The sequence below is a fragment of the Macaca thibetana genome, chromosome 1 (assembly GCF_024542745.1).
Source record: "Macaca thibetana thibetana isolate TM-01 chromosome 1, ASM2454274v1, whole genome shotgun sequence".
Classification (NCBI taxonomy): Eukaryota; Metazoa; Chordata; class Mammalia; order Primates; family Cercopithecidae; genus Macaca; species Macaca thibetana.
In genome coordinates, this window is record NC_065578.1 from 52,481,249 (window position 1) to 52,496,820 (window position 15,572).

At 42.2% G+C, this 15,572-nt stretch overlaps 3 protein-coding genes and 1 long non-coding RNA gene across 15 annotated transcripts in view; 1 reads left to right on the forward strand and 3 right to left on the reverse strand.

The window, feature by feature from the left end:
- Positions 1-15,572, reverse strand: part of CZIB (CXXC motif containing zinc binding protein) — a 109,164-nt gene that overhangs the window by 24,453 nt on the left and 69,139 nt on the right. The window lies entirely within an intron of this gene.
- The window catches only part of MAGOH (mago homolog, exon junction complex subunit), a 176,677-nt gene that overhangs the window by 11,333 nt on the left and 149,772 nt on the right, over positions 1-15,572 (reverse strand). The window contains exon 2 of the mRNA XM_050803803.1: positions 302-474. Within this exon, the coding sequence (XP_050659760.1) occupies positions 302-389 (88 nt within the window). The 5' untranslated portion in view covers positions 390-474. The remainder of the gene's footprint in view (positions 1-301; positions 475-15,572) is intronic.
- Positions 591-4,887, forward strand: LOC126962611 (uncharacterized). Its single transcript, XR_007728736.1, has 2 exons — positions 591-828; positions 4,542-4,887. It is a non-coding gene; the product is annotated as an uncharacterized LOC126962611 (long non-coding RNA).
- LRP8 (LDL receptor related protein 8) overlaps positions 7,632-15,572 on the reverse strand; it is an 81,645-nt gene continuing 73,704 nt past the window's right edge. For 9 of the 12 annotated variants that reach the window (XM_050802683.1, XM_050802674.1, XM_050802725.1 and 6 more), the window contains 3 exons: positions 12,796-12,968; positions 11,488-11,664; positions 7,632-9,155 (listed from right to left, as the gene is read on the reverse strand). In XM_050802683.1, coding sequence (XP_050658640.1) covers positions 9,117-9,155; positions 11,488-11,664; positions 12,796-12,968 — 389 coding nt within the window. In that variant the 3' untranslated portion in view covers positions 7,632-9,116. The remainder of the gene's footprint in view (positions 9,156-11,487; positions 11,665-12,795; positions 12,969-15,572) is intronic. The other 3 variants (XM_050802769.1, XM_050802696.1, XM_050802688.1) reach the window with 1 other exon arrangement.

Below are 15,572 nucleotides of genomic sequence, written 5' to 3' on the forward strand. Positions count from 1 at the left end.
TTATGATCTCTCTCCCAGCAGTAAAACACAAGTTCCACGAGAGAGGAAGTTTGTCTATCTTCGCTGTCGTATCCCCAAAGAGTGGAACAGAGCCTGGCACACAGTGGGCGTTCAGCCAACGTTTGTTGTATGGATAAAACGACGCCGTGGAGCAGACACAGTGGCGCTCCTTTCAGATCCGCACTGCACAGGTCTCAGCCCCTTCCTCCTCTAGTTCCCCACAGATTTCCGACCCTCGGCCTCCCCACTCGCCCGCCCCAAGGCCTGGTCCCGCTCCCGGCGGGCGGCAGGCTGCTTTTACCGTCCGGTCGGAACTCAAACTCCAGGAACTCGTGGCCGAATTTGCCCTTGTGCCCCACGTAGTAACGCAGATAAAAGTCACTCTCCATGGCTCCCAAAAGACAACCGAGCCTGAACTTCCAACAGCAAGCCGCACTGCTGCGGTCTGCGCCCGACACTGACGTTTGCGGCGGCGCGCGGAAGTGACGTCAGATTACGCCGTCGCGTAATGGAGGGGTTCCTTCTAGCTAACCTATTCGCCCGGAAGTGACAACAAGACTGCCACACCCTCTCACGCCTAGGAGGTAACGAACTTTGTTTAACCCGAAGGCGGGGCCAACCAGCTCCGCCTCTCCACCTGGACGCGGGAGCGAGGTTGAGGTTGGTACCCGCTGGGTTCTCTCCCGGCCTGAGGCCGAGAGCCAGCCGCCTGCCTACCTGTGGGCTTTGAACGCGGGGTCTGGTGACTTCGCTTAAAGATCTCGGACCGAACACCCCGAGCCTTGCGCCGGCCAGGCTCAACCTCAGTTCACAGGACCCCCGACTTGTGTGAGTCGTACACCGCTCTTTACCGTCTCTGGACCTAGGTCATCTCGGCAGTAAAATGGGGTGAAATGACCCGACCTTCCCGGAGGATGCCGCGCACGATGTGTGTGCCTCAAGATGGCTTCCATTGACCTGAACTGTTAAGAAAGCCCTCCTCAGTGAAGCCTTCCCTGAATCCACAGTGGAGATTGCCGTTTCCCTGGAACTAGTTCACCCACACTTACCCATTTCGTCCTTTTCCACCTTTTATTTCTATCTTTCTGCCCCACTGATCTCTAGAATAGGTGCTGTGAGAAATTAGAGTATTTGATCTCCCACTCCCCAGTCATCCCACTTACCGAGCAGTGATTCTCAGCCTGGCTGCACATTGGAATTACCTGGGGAGCCTCTAAAAATACTGATGCCAGGGCTCTACCCCAAGCCAATTAAAATCTCCAGCGCTGGAACTGGGCATTGGTACTCTTTGTAAAGCTCTCAGTTGAGTCAGAGTTGAGGACCACTGACCAAAGAGACTCTTTTCAGAGCAAAGTTGTCCTCTGTGAAGCCATTCTGGCTCTGGAAAAAATTTACAGTTGAGTAGGGCCAGAGCAATCAAGATCATAATTATTTCATAGGAGCCTGCTCTCACTCGTCTAAGTTCCACACTTAGAGAGAATGAATGGTTCTAGAGACAGTGCTGAGATGACATCATTCTTGGGGCCTGGCAACTAGAACAGTATAAGATTCTGTAAGTCGGGACAGCAGTCTCTGATTCCTACCCCCAGTCTTTTTTTTTTTTTTTTTTTTTTGAGACAGAGTTTTGCTCTTGTTGCCCAGGCTAGAGTGCAACGGCTGGTTCTCAGTTCACCGCAACCTCCACCTCCTGGGTTCAAGTGATTCTCCTGCCTTAGCCTCCCAAGTAGCTGAGATTACAGGCACGTGCCACCACATCCAGCTAATTTTTGTATTTTTAGTAGAGACAGGGTTTCACCATGTTGGCCAGGCTGGTCTCAAACTCCCGACCTCAGGCGATCCATCCGCCTCAGCCTTCCAAAGTGCTGGGATTACAGGCATGAGCCACCATGCATGGCCCCCAGTCTTAACAATGAGTCCTTTTCTCCCTGAAAAAGCATTAGCAGCAGAGTGTAGAGTAGGTGTGGTGGGGGAAAAAAACCATTGGACACTGGTTAAAATAATCTTTTGTTTTAACAATGACTCATTGTAACCAAAGGTGAACTGACTCAACTTTTTAGACTTCAGAGTTTCCTTCTCTTTAAAATGAGCATAAAAACGTACACCTAGCAGAACTGTTATAAGAAACAATGTCTCGGAAACTGTAAATTGCTATAAAACCATGACATTTTTATTACAAAACACCGCATATTGGTGGTAACAAGGGAACTGTATAAAAGAGAAGGGGGCTAGACACAGTGGCTCACACATGTAATCCCAGCAGTTTGGGAGGCTGAGGCAGAAGGATCACTTGAGCCCAGAAGTTTGAGACCAGCTTGGGTAACATAGGGAGACTTTGTCTCTACAAAAAATTTAAAAATTAGGTAGGTGTGGTGGTGCACACCTGTAGTCCCAACTACTTGGGAGGCTGAGGTAGGAGGATAATTTGAGCCTGGGAGGTCAAGGCTGCAGCGAACCATGATCATACCACTACACTCCAGCCTGGGTGACGAAGCAAGACCCTATCTAAAAAAAAAAAAAAAAAAAAAAAAAAAGAGAAAAGGGAACCATCAAGCACCTAATAAATGTCAGCTCCTAGGCTGAATGGGATTACCTGTGCTTGTTTTTCGAATCATCACAACAATTTTGAGGTGGTAATTAGAGTTAAGTGTGTAGAGGGATTAAGCAATTGCTACAAGGTTATTTTCCAGGAGTAAAATTATAAAAATCATAAGTGAATCTGGGGATCTTCAGATGTGGCAAATAACAAAAGTGTTGAGAAATTTAAAGGACACACAACTCCAGTCAGGCTGTAAAGTAATCCAGATTTCTGGATATGAGACGTGGTGTAACTGAAAGAGCATGGTCTGTGTGTGTCTGCCGTGCCTGCATTCAGCATCATTTATTGAGCATCCACTGAGTGTCATGTGCAGAGAGAGAGGATACAATGTTGGGCAAGACAGTTCTTTACAGAGCTTGCAGAGGAGGAAGTTAAGGAGCATACAAGCAATTACAATGTAAGGATAAGATTTCCAGTAAAGGAAGCACAGAGTACTATGGAAGCACATGAGGTGACTCCTAATACAGTGTAGGGTCCTTAGGGAAATGTTCCTGAAGGAAATGTTCCAGACAGAGGCCCAGAACTGTGTGATTAGAATATAGAGTAGTGAGTGATGAGGCTGGAGATGGGGCAGAAGCTGAATCATGAAGGGCTTTATAAACCATATTAAAAGAGTTTGGGCACACCCAAGAATATTGAATTTTAGTGCCAGCAAAGCAGTTGAAGGGCTTTAAACAGGAAAGTGGAAATAAGTGGTGGTGATACATCTATGGCACTTTAGAAAGACACTTTGGCTGCAGTGTTGTGGGTTAGATTGGAAAATGAAAAGACTAGACATATGACATTCAGATAAGTAGTTAAAGTAATCTATTAGCTGGGCAGGGTGGCATGCGCCTGTAGCCCCAGCTACTCAGGAGGCTGAGACAGGATAATTGCTTGAACCCAAGAGGCGGAGGTTGCAGTGAGCTGAGATCATGCCGTTGTACTCCAGCCTGGGCAACAGAGAAAGAGACCTTGTCAAAAAAAGAAAAAAAAAAAAAAAAAAAAAAAAAAGGCAAGCAAAATAATTATCCAGGCATTTTGGCATGTGCCTGTAGTCCCAGCTACTCAGGAGGCTAAGGCAGGAGGATTGCTTTAAGCCCAGGAGTTTAAGGTTGCAGTGAGCTATGATCCTACCACTGTACTCCAGCCTGGGTAACAGAGTGCGACCCTGTCTCTTTAAAAAAAAAAAAAAAAAAAAAAAGTAAAAGAGATAGAAAAGTGGATGGATTTGAAGTGGAATACCATAATTTAAAGGGTGGGCAAAGGAGACGAAGATGTGGCCAGAGAGATAGGAGAAAAACCACGAATATGGTATCATGGAAGCCAAAATAAGAGTATTCCAAGAAAAGAGTGGCTAACAGTGTTAACTACTGCTTCCAGGTCAAGAAAGATCAAGACTGAAAATGTTTACCAGATTTATAATCGAGGAGGTCCTGGATGACCTTGGCAAAAGCAACTCCAATGGCATGGGAATGAATGGTAGGGCAGAAGTATTGGGATGCAAGTAGGCAAAAGTTGTTATAGAAGTACTGAGGTGAGTTATCTAACCTAGTCTTAGAGAGAAGGGAAGGCTTCCTGGAGGAGGCATTACCTAAGTGGAGTACTCAAGAACAAATAGGATTTAGTCATATAGAGGCAGAGAAGGAAAATTTAGGCAGAGAATGCTACGTTACAATTGATCTTAGGGGGCACTAAAAATAACCTTGTGACTTTGGGCAGTTACTTCACCCATTTTCTCATCTATAAAATGGGAGTGGATAGTATTGATAGTATTTACCTCACCGAATTGTTGACAAAGATTGAGATAATGTATGTAGAATACTGGTACACATTAGGGACTCAGTTCACTCCCGCTCATTAAAGTATTACAATGAAACAATACTTAAAGATTTTTTAAAAATGAATTTAATCTCTCTCTAGAAACAGTGCACTGATTTTACAAATGTCCACATTTGGTTTTCAGTTTACCAAGATTATGTTAGTACAGCTAGTGAGATGCAGCACGCCATCTTCAGCCCCCTTGCCTCTGGAAGAGACACCAGACTGCAAAGGGCACCGCGCACAGAAGCTAATGGAACTTGAATGAAAAGACAAAAAGAGCAGAACTGGTTAGTGTGACACAACATTCTAACATGCCTGATTCTTACATCGAATATGGTAACTTGAGGGTTGGTGGGGGAAGATAAACAAGGAAAATCCACTTGGGAACAATTTGATGAAGTTTGCAAACCAGCATTTTACCCCCAAATTAACAACAGCTTGTATGGAAAAAAAAATGCTATTTTAAAAGTATATGGTTTGGACAGGTATCTGTTTTCTCTTGCAGTTCTTGTAAAAAAGTATCAAAACCTTGGCTTTAAATATATATATATATACACACACACACAAGTGGCTTTTTAAAAATTACTTTTTATAGCACAAAGTGTTTGTAAATGCAGAGGTTTTCTGCTAATTCTTGACTGTGCACATGGTGCATAGCCTGAATGAACAGAGCTTCCTGATTTTTTTTAACTGAAAAATTGAAGCAGTAATTCTTTAACCTTCTAAATTTTCCATACCCTAAAAATACAGTGTGAGAAGACTGTTACTCTATCTTCATGCATTTCGGGAAAAGGAATTATTTACTCTGAAATGTTTAATGCTAACTCATTTATATTTTGTGAAATGATGAGTGTATGGCTGGAGTTTCGGGGGTAGGGTGGAGAGGCTTGCATTCCTGTGCCATTTCCCCATTCCCACCAACGCCTGACTGGACAGTGATTGGTATCCCCTCTCCAGACTCAGTGTCTTCAAAATTTTCAGTTTTCTCTCTCACAGTTGAGAAGATCTAAGAGGCTCTCAACAACATGGCATGCTTCTGTGAAAATCCCACTGCCCTTGTATTAGTCTTCGTTGACCATATAAAAAAATCTTTGACTCAAATATGTGAAAAGCAGTCAGCATTTTCCTTTGGCCACTGGAAAGCTTGAGGCTGAATAACATCAGGTCTGCAAAGTGCTGGCAATGCATCCTAATGAATTTTCCATGATGAATTTAGTGCCTTGTACACAATGATCAAGAGATGCTTCATTGAATCAGAAATTAATCTATTTTATAAAGTACTTACATTGAACCTCTTTCCATACAGCCTCATTTCTTGACCCCTTGAGCCTTTTGTTCCTGTTAGAATGAACTGTGCAGTTCCTAAAGTCCCCATGCTGTTTCATACCTCTGTGTTTTAGCTCGGTGTGTCTCTGCGTGAAGCAGCTTGGAATCCCCTTCTTAATTTTAAGACTTAAAGTCACTTCTACGATGACCCTATTCCTCATCTTCTCAGGTAGAAAGACCCCTCTCTCCATTGTGCCCTAACAGTGCTCTGAATAGAATCGATGCCTTTTTTGTTTCCACATATATCTTCCTCCACTGCTACTGTGAACTCTGTAAAGTCAGAACATGTGTGACTGACCTTTACATCTGCAGTGCCAGGTGTGTAGTTGGTATCTAATGAGTGGTTTTAGTGAATGAATATACTGCAGTCATACTGAGATAACTGGAGGGATCAATAGGACTTACTGCCATACATTTAAATCCGATCTCATTCTCTTTTTGCCAGTTAATGGGTTACTTCAATCTGTTTTATAAATAATCCGTGCTATCAAAAGTAGATAAGTAGTTTTCATTTTCTCTGTTTCTAGAAGGCATTTCAGCTAGTGCCTTTGTAATTCCACTGGAGGAGAGGTAGACCATAGTATAGGTAGCAGGTCTGATACAATGTTCAGGCAGCCCAAAATAGTCTTCCTGCAGATGGAAATGGAGGAAAAGCACTGGGACTGGCTTCTGATACATTTTCTGCCCTCTTGGCATTATCTCTGAGCTTCCTTCCAGCTCTATAGTCCAGTGACTCTGTGATCTATGATTGGCTGTAGATACCTATGCACAGGGGGCAAAAGGCAAAAGATATGTAACTACACCTCAAAATGAGGCTGAAAAGCCTCTGCGAATGGGGGAAGGTGGATCTGACTCCTCAGGTTTCATCTGTTTACTGCTGTCCAACAAATGAGCATTTCACAATTTGTTTCTTGTAAAGGGTTGCTCCCATAGCTGCCTCTTTCAAACTGCAGTTATAGCATATGCAAGAAACATGGATGTCTCCGAGAAAGCTGTGAATTTCATCATCATTTTGAGATCTCAGGCTGTATGTCCAGACCCCATTCATTATTTTTTTCTGTGAATGCCAGGATCTGACCGAAAGTTTAGAAACTATGCCTTATCCACTGTTATCATTTAATTCCTTGGAAAATTCAGTTTCTTTGGAAGAAGGTTACAGGAAAAGTCACTTGTTTTGAGTAAATTTCCATGTTTTTCACTGTCATCATTTTTCTTCAGTCAAAAATAATTTTACTCTCCGTTCTTAAAAGAATGGTAATGTGAGTAAGCTCCATAGGAGTTGGCCACCTGTTCTTAAAATTCTGTTTGGTATTGGTCATTCTAGGTCAACTGCATTTACCCTCTCAATGGAATATTTCAGGACTATCAACACATGCATGTCATGAGGAGATTGCTGGATTATGCAAAACACAGTGCCCAAGCTCCAGAATATAGTTATTTTCTTAGAGTTTAGGAGGCCAAGAGTGATGCAGAGGAAGGTCCTAGGTACAGGATGCTAGAACTCCAGAATGTCTGACTGAAAATTCAAAGGGTATCAAGCTGGTGAGACATCCAACCTTCATTGAGTTGGGGGCATCTGGCAGGTAGGGATGGGAAGGCATTTGGTTAAGTGTGTCAAGTTCCAGGTATGATGAGATTAGATGCATCTCCTCTGCTCCTACTTAAGTCAAACACTTCCATGTTGCACCTTGTCCCTGGTTGTCTACTGGGAGTAAGTGGCAGAACAACAGAGTTAAGAAACTCAAACTCTTTCTCTTTGGATGGGAAAGCCAGTGGGGACTGAATCCTTCTGGGACTATAGGATTATGTTTCCAATGGGAGACCCCACAAATAGAAAAGAGCACTTCTCCCTTCCTCCCGCAAGGCCAGGAAAAGCAAAGAAGGTGTCTATAATGAAGAGCATCTATACATATACCCAGAGTTTTTCCTTCTATTTACAAAGCAGTAAACCAAATTCCTGTGTGAATATAAATATCCAATATACTATAATATTGTGTATGCCATTTCCCCCCTCAAATATGACTTCAGTTTTGGCCAGTTGTTCTGACTTAAGCCAAAAATTAGTTTCATCTATATGAACATATGATGGTAAGTAACCTATTTATTACTTTAAAATGTTTCCCCACATAAAGGAAATGGTAGAGAGTAAGGGGAAAAGAGAAATAAGAGATGTAATAAAACCTATTCCACCATCTTTATTCTCAACCACAGCATGTCCCAGATGTTCAGAGCCTGGGCCAGTCTCTATAGTAAACTTGGGCTGTTCTGGAAATGTCTCCACTTAGCTCTGTAAGGATGGCACCCTTCAGGGTGCTTCAGAGGAAACTTACTGAATTCAACCCAAGTGTCCTGAAAGAAATTGAAGAAGTTACTCAAAGAGCTGAACTTTAAAACAAGGAGTAGCTGAGGGTGAGGCATATTCTATCTTGAGTTTCTGAGCACTCTGGTACCATGGAATGTCTCTACACTGACCTTTGCCAAAGCCAAGAAAGCCCCAGTAGGAGTCACAGCAGCCATGTGTGAGCTGAAAGGCTTTTCCTGACTTCCTGGGGTCGCAGGAATGGCCAGAGGTGAAAAGATTACCTTTTTTACTACATAATTGCACAAACCATGGTATCTGTTTTCTGAGCCAGATTTCCAAAGGCTTTTCTGAAAACTACAAGATATACGCCTTGTGGACTGTGTTAAAATAAATTTATCTTTATGTATTTGAACAGTAGCCATAGATGTGCCTCTTCTCTACAGATTTTTCTGTCACACACATACACATATAAACACACACATATACACACACAGAGTCTGCGTGGTGGGCCAAACATGCCAAAAATAAATACTCTCGCTTCTCTAAATTATTTATAGAACTCATCTGATTTTTAAAATATGTTAATAAATAATCTAAATGGGGGAGGGAGTTGAAGTTTTTTTTTTTTTTTTTTTTTTTACTTATGTTGATGGATAGCCACAAAGCATAATCATCTTATTTACAAAAAACAAACCCCCCAAAACCTAAAAAAGTCCCCCCAGCAACCAAACATCTTCTGTAAATATATTTTTTAAATGATGAGTAAGGTACTGTGCCATTGGCCCCCATTTGGTTATGTGCATCATGTTAGTCAGCAGTAGCCATTCCACGAATTCCTCATGGGTAGTGCAACCAGTTAAAAAGTGTATAAAACATTATACATAGAAAAACTCTCACATCCTTTGGATGTTTGCAGTTCATCATAACTTTGTGGTTACCTTTCCGCAACATAAATTTAAAAAAAAAATCACACACACACATACACTCACACAGACCCATATATAGAAACCCATTCATCCAGTCATACACCATCCAGAGTGTAGTGGGTGGGACTGAATTCCATGAGGCACGAAGTGGGTGATCCCATCCTCAGGGTAGTCCATCATCTTCAAGGCTTAATGCCACTCGCTGGGGAGACAAACCAAAGAATTCATCGTTAGATCCATAAGAGTTACTATTTATTATTGACAAAGTACAGACTTATGTTACTTTAACAGGTATTAGCTCACATAATCTTCAAACTCTCCCAAGAGACAAGATTTATCCTATTTATTTTACAGATGAGAAAACAAACTCAATGAGCTTAAGTAGGGTTTGTTCTGGATCACATAGCAAGTGGCTGAACTAAAATTTGATCCCAGGTCTGTATGAATCCAAAGCTGTAGATTTTTTCATCATTCTGTTTTGTATCTTTGTAAAGAAGAGTTGCTCAGATCTAAATTTTCTCAATCCTCCCTTATAGGATTTTAGGTTTGGTCAATTTCAGTGGGTTAGCTTTGGCAAATGTTAAATTTCAGGCTATGGGGTTACTTGTCTCTAGCATGCTAATCACATTTAGGAAGGTAATATACTGCACCTTCCCAACAGATTAAACAGAATTGGGAGGCAATGCAGGTTAATTAAATTCCATCCCTCTCTCCCTCACCCCTACTTTCTAGTCATTAGGTAGATGCTAGACTCCTGTCTGCCAAAAATGGCTGACCATGAGATGGTGAGCCCACTAACCCCTGAGCCAGTCTATTCCATTGTGGACAACAGATTTAAATTCTTTTCTATATTAATGTGAAATTTGTTTGTTTATATCTTCTGACATTCCCTGATTCCATCTCTCAGACTCAGAGACAGTTCTACATAGGACAACCCTTGAAATTTATAGATGGTGTTTGAATTCCCTTCCCTTCATTCTGAGTGTTTTCTTCTCCAGGATAACATCTAACTTTCCCCATCTAGTCCTGATGTAATCTTGTTTGCCTCTTTTCCATTTCCCAGATACCCTCCTTTGGAAAGACCCTCCCCAGCTTCAGTATTTTTCTTATAGTTATGTGAATTCGGGCCAGCCAGTTTACTTCTCTGAGACTTAGTTTTATCATCTATCAAATGGGAATAGTAATAGGACCTACCTCACAGGGTTGTTGAGGAATCAAATGAGATAATGCATGGAGAGTGTTTAATGTAGTACCTAACAACACATAGGGCCCAGAGTATCCTAGGTCAACGTAACCAGCATAAAATAGAATCAGACTAGTATCTCCCATCTCTGGACATTCTACATATGATAAAAAGTAACTCTACTGCCTTTCAAGTCATCTTTGGGTTATCTGTAGTTTTTTAATGAATGCAATGGCCATCCTCCACTAGTGTAGATAATTGAGACTACCTTATTCTAGTCCAGCCACCCTCCCACTCTCTCCAAGACAGATCTCTAGGCCAAAGATAGGCCCCAGTAGTGATGGTACAGTTACCGGAGAAATCGACAGAGGAGAGACAGGTTGTTGAGAATATTGATTTCCAGAGCTTCAAGGCTATTTACCTCATGATATAAAGGAAAGAGCATGGGCTTTTGTGTATATACAGACTGGAGTTTGAATTCTGGTTCTGCCACTTCCTGGCTATGACCTTAGGCAAGTTATTCAATTTCTATGAGTCTCAGTTTCCTCATCTGCAAAATGGGGCTAATAATATTGGCTTGATAAGGTTATTATGAAGATTAAATGAGATAATGTATGTAAAACACTGAGAACAGTGTCTGACACACAGTAGGTGCCCAATAAATGTTGATTTCCTCATTCTACTACTCTATTTCTCTGCAACTGGCAGAAGCTTATTACTCAGTCCTTAGACTCATCAGGAGTAACTCCCCCTGAGTCATTTCTTTCTCTGGAAATAATGTCATTTTACATGTGCAGAGTGCTTTGTAAGTCACAAAGTGCTCTCACATGTGCTATCTCACTTGTACTTTATAAACTCAGGAGGCAGGTAGAATGCGGGTTATTATTCTCATTTTACAAATAACAGTGAGCAGAAAGAAGTGACTGAGATCACAGGGCTGTGGAAGGATGGAACTGGGAATTTTCTTACTCCAAGTTCAGTGCTTCTTCCACTGTGCCCCCTCTGATCTTCAAAAATTGGTCAAGCAACTATTTTTTTTGGACTGGCCGAGGTTAAGGATCCTCAAGGCCGTCTGCTAACCCTCCTCATTTGCTCCATCTCATTTCCCATGTCTCCCCTTCATGAACAATTTGCCTCAGCAGCAATTCTGTCTGCTCTGCCCCAAACTTGATCGCTTTCTTCCACATGCCATTCATTGGTCTGTGACTAACCCATTTTTCTTCTTTGCTCCAACACCCAGCTTACAATTTGCAGCCTTCCCAAACCAGAAAGCCTTCTAGGATTGGCTGCGCCTGCCTTGGTTCATGCCCTCACTCACCAGCCCCTCAGACTTAGAGTGGCACTGCCCTACCTTGGACTTGACGACAGGCAGCTCGGAAAGAGGGTTCCTCGGGAGTTGGTGCAGCTGTGACCTTGGTTCCCCCGGCAAGACAAAAAGCTCCTTGAGGGCAGGGGCTGGGTCTTCCAGTTCTCTGGTCTCCCCAAGACAGGGCTCTGCCCACAGTGGGCGATCAAAGCTGCTGATTGCCTGACAGGGGGATGGCACTGTGGATGACCTCTGAGGTCACACTCAGCCCCCTGACTCTGCTGTATAACAGTGACACCTGTTGTGCCACTTCATGGTCCTCATTCCCCCAAAAAGCCATGCTGTGTTGTGCCTTTAAGCCTTTGCACATGCCTCTATCTGGAATGCCATTTCCCTCCTTCTCTCTTGGGAAAACTGCTATTAATCTTTCAAGGACATAGTCCATCTGTCACTTTCTCTGTGAGGCATTCCTTGCCTGATTCTCCAGACAGAATTCATAGCTCCCTTGTTGATGTTTCCATAGCATCTATTCAACAAATATTTGTTGGGAGTCAGCCATACTGTGCTAGACATCAGGAAAACAGATTAATCAGACGGTTCTGCCCTCAAGGATCTTAGGGTTTAGTGAGGAGACCACTGAGTAAAAGACAAGTGGACTACAGTGTGATAGGGGCTGTGAGGCAGAGAGGCCCGGAGGACTGTGGGAGAACAAAGCAAGCCAAGGATAGCTTTCTAGAAGAGGGGACTCCTGAGCTTCCACCACGGCACTCAGCACACAATTATACCACTGTATGTTAGTATCTCTAACTCCCTACCAACTTCTTGGGAGCAAGCACATTCCTTATTGACTTTTGAATACTTGATATCTAATGTGCTTGGCACATAACTGGCATATAGTATTGAAATGAATACATTTGAATTAAATGGCCACAGTTACCCTTCCAGGCCAAAGGTTCTGAAAATTTACTGAGCAGAAAGAGACATTTGGCTTTTTTACTGCCAGGAAAAGCCTCTAGGTACAAGGTGGTCCTGATACCTTTTTACCTTAACCACCTACCCCAGCATTTCTGTGTTCCCCAGGGCCTAGAACAGTGCCTGATACATGGTACGTTCTCGATAAATGTTTCAGGAAGGGAGGAAGGAGGAAGGGAAGGAGGGAGGAAAGGAAGGAAAGAAGGAAAGAAAAAAGACAGGGAGGGAGGGAAGGACAGAAGGAAGGAAGGGAGGGAGGGAAGGACAGAAGGAAGGAAGGGAGGGAAGAAAGGATGGGAAGGAAGAAAGGATGGGAGGAGAAGAAAGGATGGAAGGGAAGATGGTCAGAAGGTAGGAATTCTCCCAGTGAGAAATACTTACTGCAGGATAGACATGGCCAATCTGAGCAGTCCTCCCTATATGGAGCTCATCTTCATCTTCTTCTTCTGTTGTTTTCCTGTAGACTGGGTTGTCAAAATTCATGCTTTTGGTGTTCTTCCGCTTCCAGTTTCTCCAGATCAGGTATCCACTCATGCACAGCAGGACTATCACCACTGGAGGAAGGACACAGGAGATTGGACCTCCAGCAGGCTCCAGCCCACTGCTCAGACATCAGTGCAAGGCTTGTCACCACTCCACCTTTCCTGCCCCTTGCTCCTCAGGCTCTGTTTCTGCATGTTCTTTTTCTGCTGTTTGAAAGCCCATCTCTCATCCCTTCTTTCCCTTATTAACTATTCATCCTTAAAGATCCTGCTCAAATGTGAAGTCTTCCCCAACTGTGGGCAGAGGCAGTTGCTCTCTCATGTGTGCTCCCAGATCACACACAGTATCTTACTTTATGTATCTGTACTCCCAACTAGATAGCTCTTTCAAGGCAGGGACTGTGTCTTTTTTTTTTTTTTTTTAACTCTTTATGCCCAGTTCCTAGCACTGAGTAGGTGCCTAGTAACGTGCTGAATGAATGAGTGAATTTTACCACACCTTTGCCCTAATGCTGCTGCTTCCCTACATTTCTCTAAGAAAACCATTCTCTCCCAAAACTGGGGGGTGGAGAGTGGGATGGGGCCAGGTACAGTGTTTATTTCCAAAGGTGAGGCTCCACCTGAAGAAGAACATCTCTAGAAGGAGACACAGAGGGCAACATAAGCTGTGATTTAGAATAAATGAATATGTTAATGATTAAAGGAGGAAGCTCTGTCCAACAGAGCTGGGTAAAAATGGAGCAAGTAGCTCGTAAGGTGGTTAGCAGTCACTCAGTATCCCAATGGAGGCTGAATGATCACCTATCTAGGATGGTATAGAAGGGGTTTCCGTTTTAGTAAGATTACAATAATTGATATGCACTAAAGACAGAAACAAGGCAGTTACCACTGGTAATATTTATTGTCCTAGAGATCTAGCTATGCAGTAAGGCCAGAAAAACATTTAAGAGTATAAATATGGGAAAGGAGGCCAGGTACAGTGGCTCACACCTGTAATCCCAACACTTTGGGAGGCTGAGGCAGGCAGATTACTTGAGGCCAGGAGTTCGAGACAGGCCTGGCCAACATGGCGAAAACCCATTTCTACAAAAAATATAAAGTAGCTGGGCATGGTGGTGGGCACCTGTAGTCCCAGCTACTCAGAAGGCTGAGGTGGGAGGATTGCTTGAACCTGGGAGGTCGAGACTGCAGTGAGCCACAGTAGTGCCACTGCACTCCAGCCTGGGCAACAGAGGGAGACCTTATCTCAAAATAAATAAATAAATAAATAAATAAGAGAAAGGAGGAAACCAAACTCTTATTAACAGCTATTTATATTTTTAGGAACTCTGAACCTGGTGAAAAACTATCAGAAATAATCTTAGTTAATCAAGAATCAACATAAAAGATCATTACCTTCTTTTTTAATCAGCAAGAACCAATTGGAAAATGTAACGAAGGCCAGACATGGTGGCTTACACATGTAATACCAACATTTTGGGAGGCTGAGGCAGGAAGATTGCTTGAACCCAGGAGTTCAAGACCAGCCTGGGCAAGATGGTGAGTGAGCCCTGGTCTTTACAAAAAAAAAAAATTTAAAAAATTAGCCAGGTGTGGTGGTGCATGCCTGTAGTCCCAGCTACTCTAGTCCCAGCTACTCGGGATGCTGACGTGGGAGAATCCCTTGAGCCCAGGAGTTCAAGGATGCAGTGAACTGTGATTGCACCATTGCACTCCAGCCTGGGCAAGAGTGCAAGATCTTCTTGTCTCTTAAAAAAAAAAAAAAAAAAAAGAGAAAGAACATGTAATGGAATAAAAATAAATTCATAATAGCCCATCAAAAAGCTATAAAATATAAAATACCTAGGAAAACCTAAGAAGAAATATGCAAGTCCTATGTGATCTATAAAGTTCTGCTGAAGGACATAAAAGAAGACTGAAATAAATAGATATGCCACATTTCTGGCTGGGAAGCTTTAATATAATAAAAATGTATATTCTCCTCACATAAACTCATATATCTAAAGCAATCTTGATAATTTCACCAAAATTTTTATAGAATTGATAAGGTTATTCTGAAGTTCACTTAGAAGAGAAACTGAATAAAAATAACTGAGAAGATGTTGTGAGTGTAACATATCATGAAGTTCTGCTAATAGTATGTAGGAATATATAAATCGGTGGAGGAAGATAAACTGCTTAGACACAAATCAAAGTATGTATGGGATGTAGTTTATAATAAAGATGACAGTGCAAGTCAGGAGAGAAGTATAGATTATTCAATGATGGTTTTGGGGAAACTAGACAGGTATATAGAGAAAAAACAAGTAAATTTCTACCTCATCCCATATTCTAAAATTTAAATTCCAAATAGGTTAATATCTAAGTACTAAAAAAAGTTTAAAGTAGAAAAGAAAAACATCAGAAGATATTTTAATAATTTAGAGTGAGGCAGGCCTTCTTAAGCGAAACACAAAACCCAGAAATCTTAAAAGATTGACAGATCTGATACTTAAAAGTTTTATATTTATGCATGGCAAAAGATACCATAAACAAACTTTAAAACCAAATGTCAGACTGGAAGAAAATATTTGTAGCATGTATTTTAAAGATTTAATATTCATCATGTATAAATATTTCTATAAATAAGAAAAAATAGCCAATAGAAAAATGAGAAAAGACTGTGAGTAGGCAGTT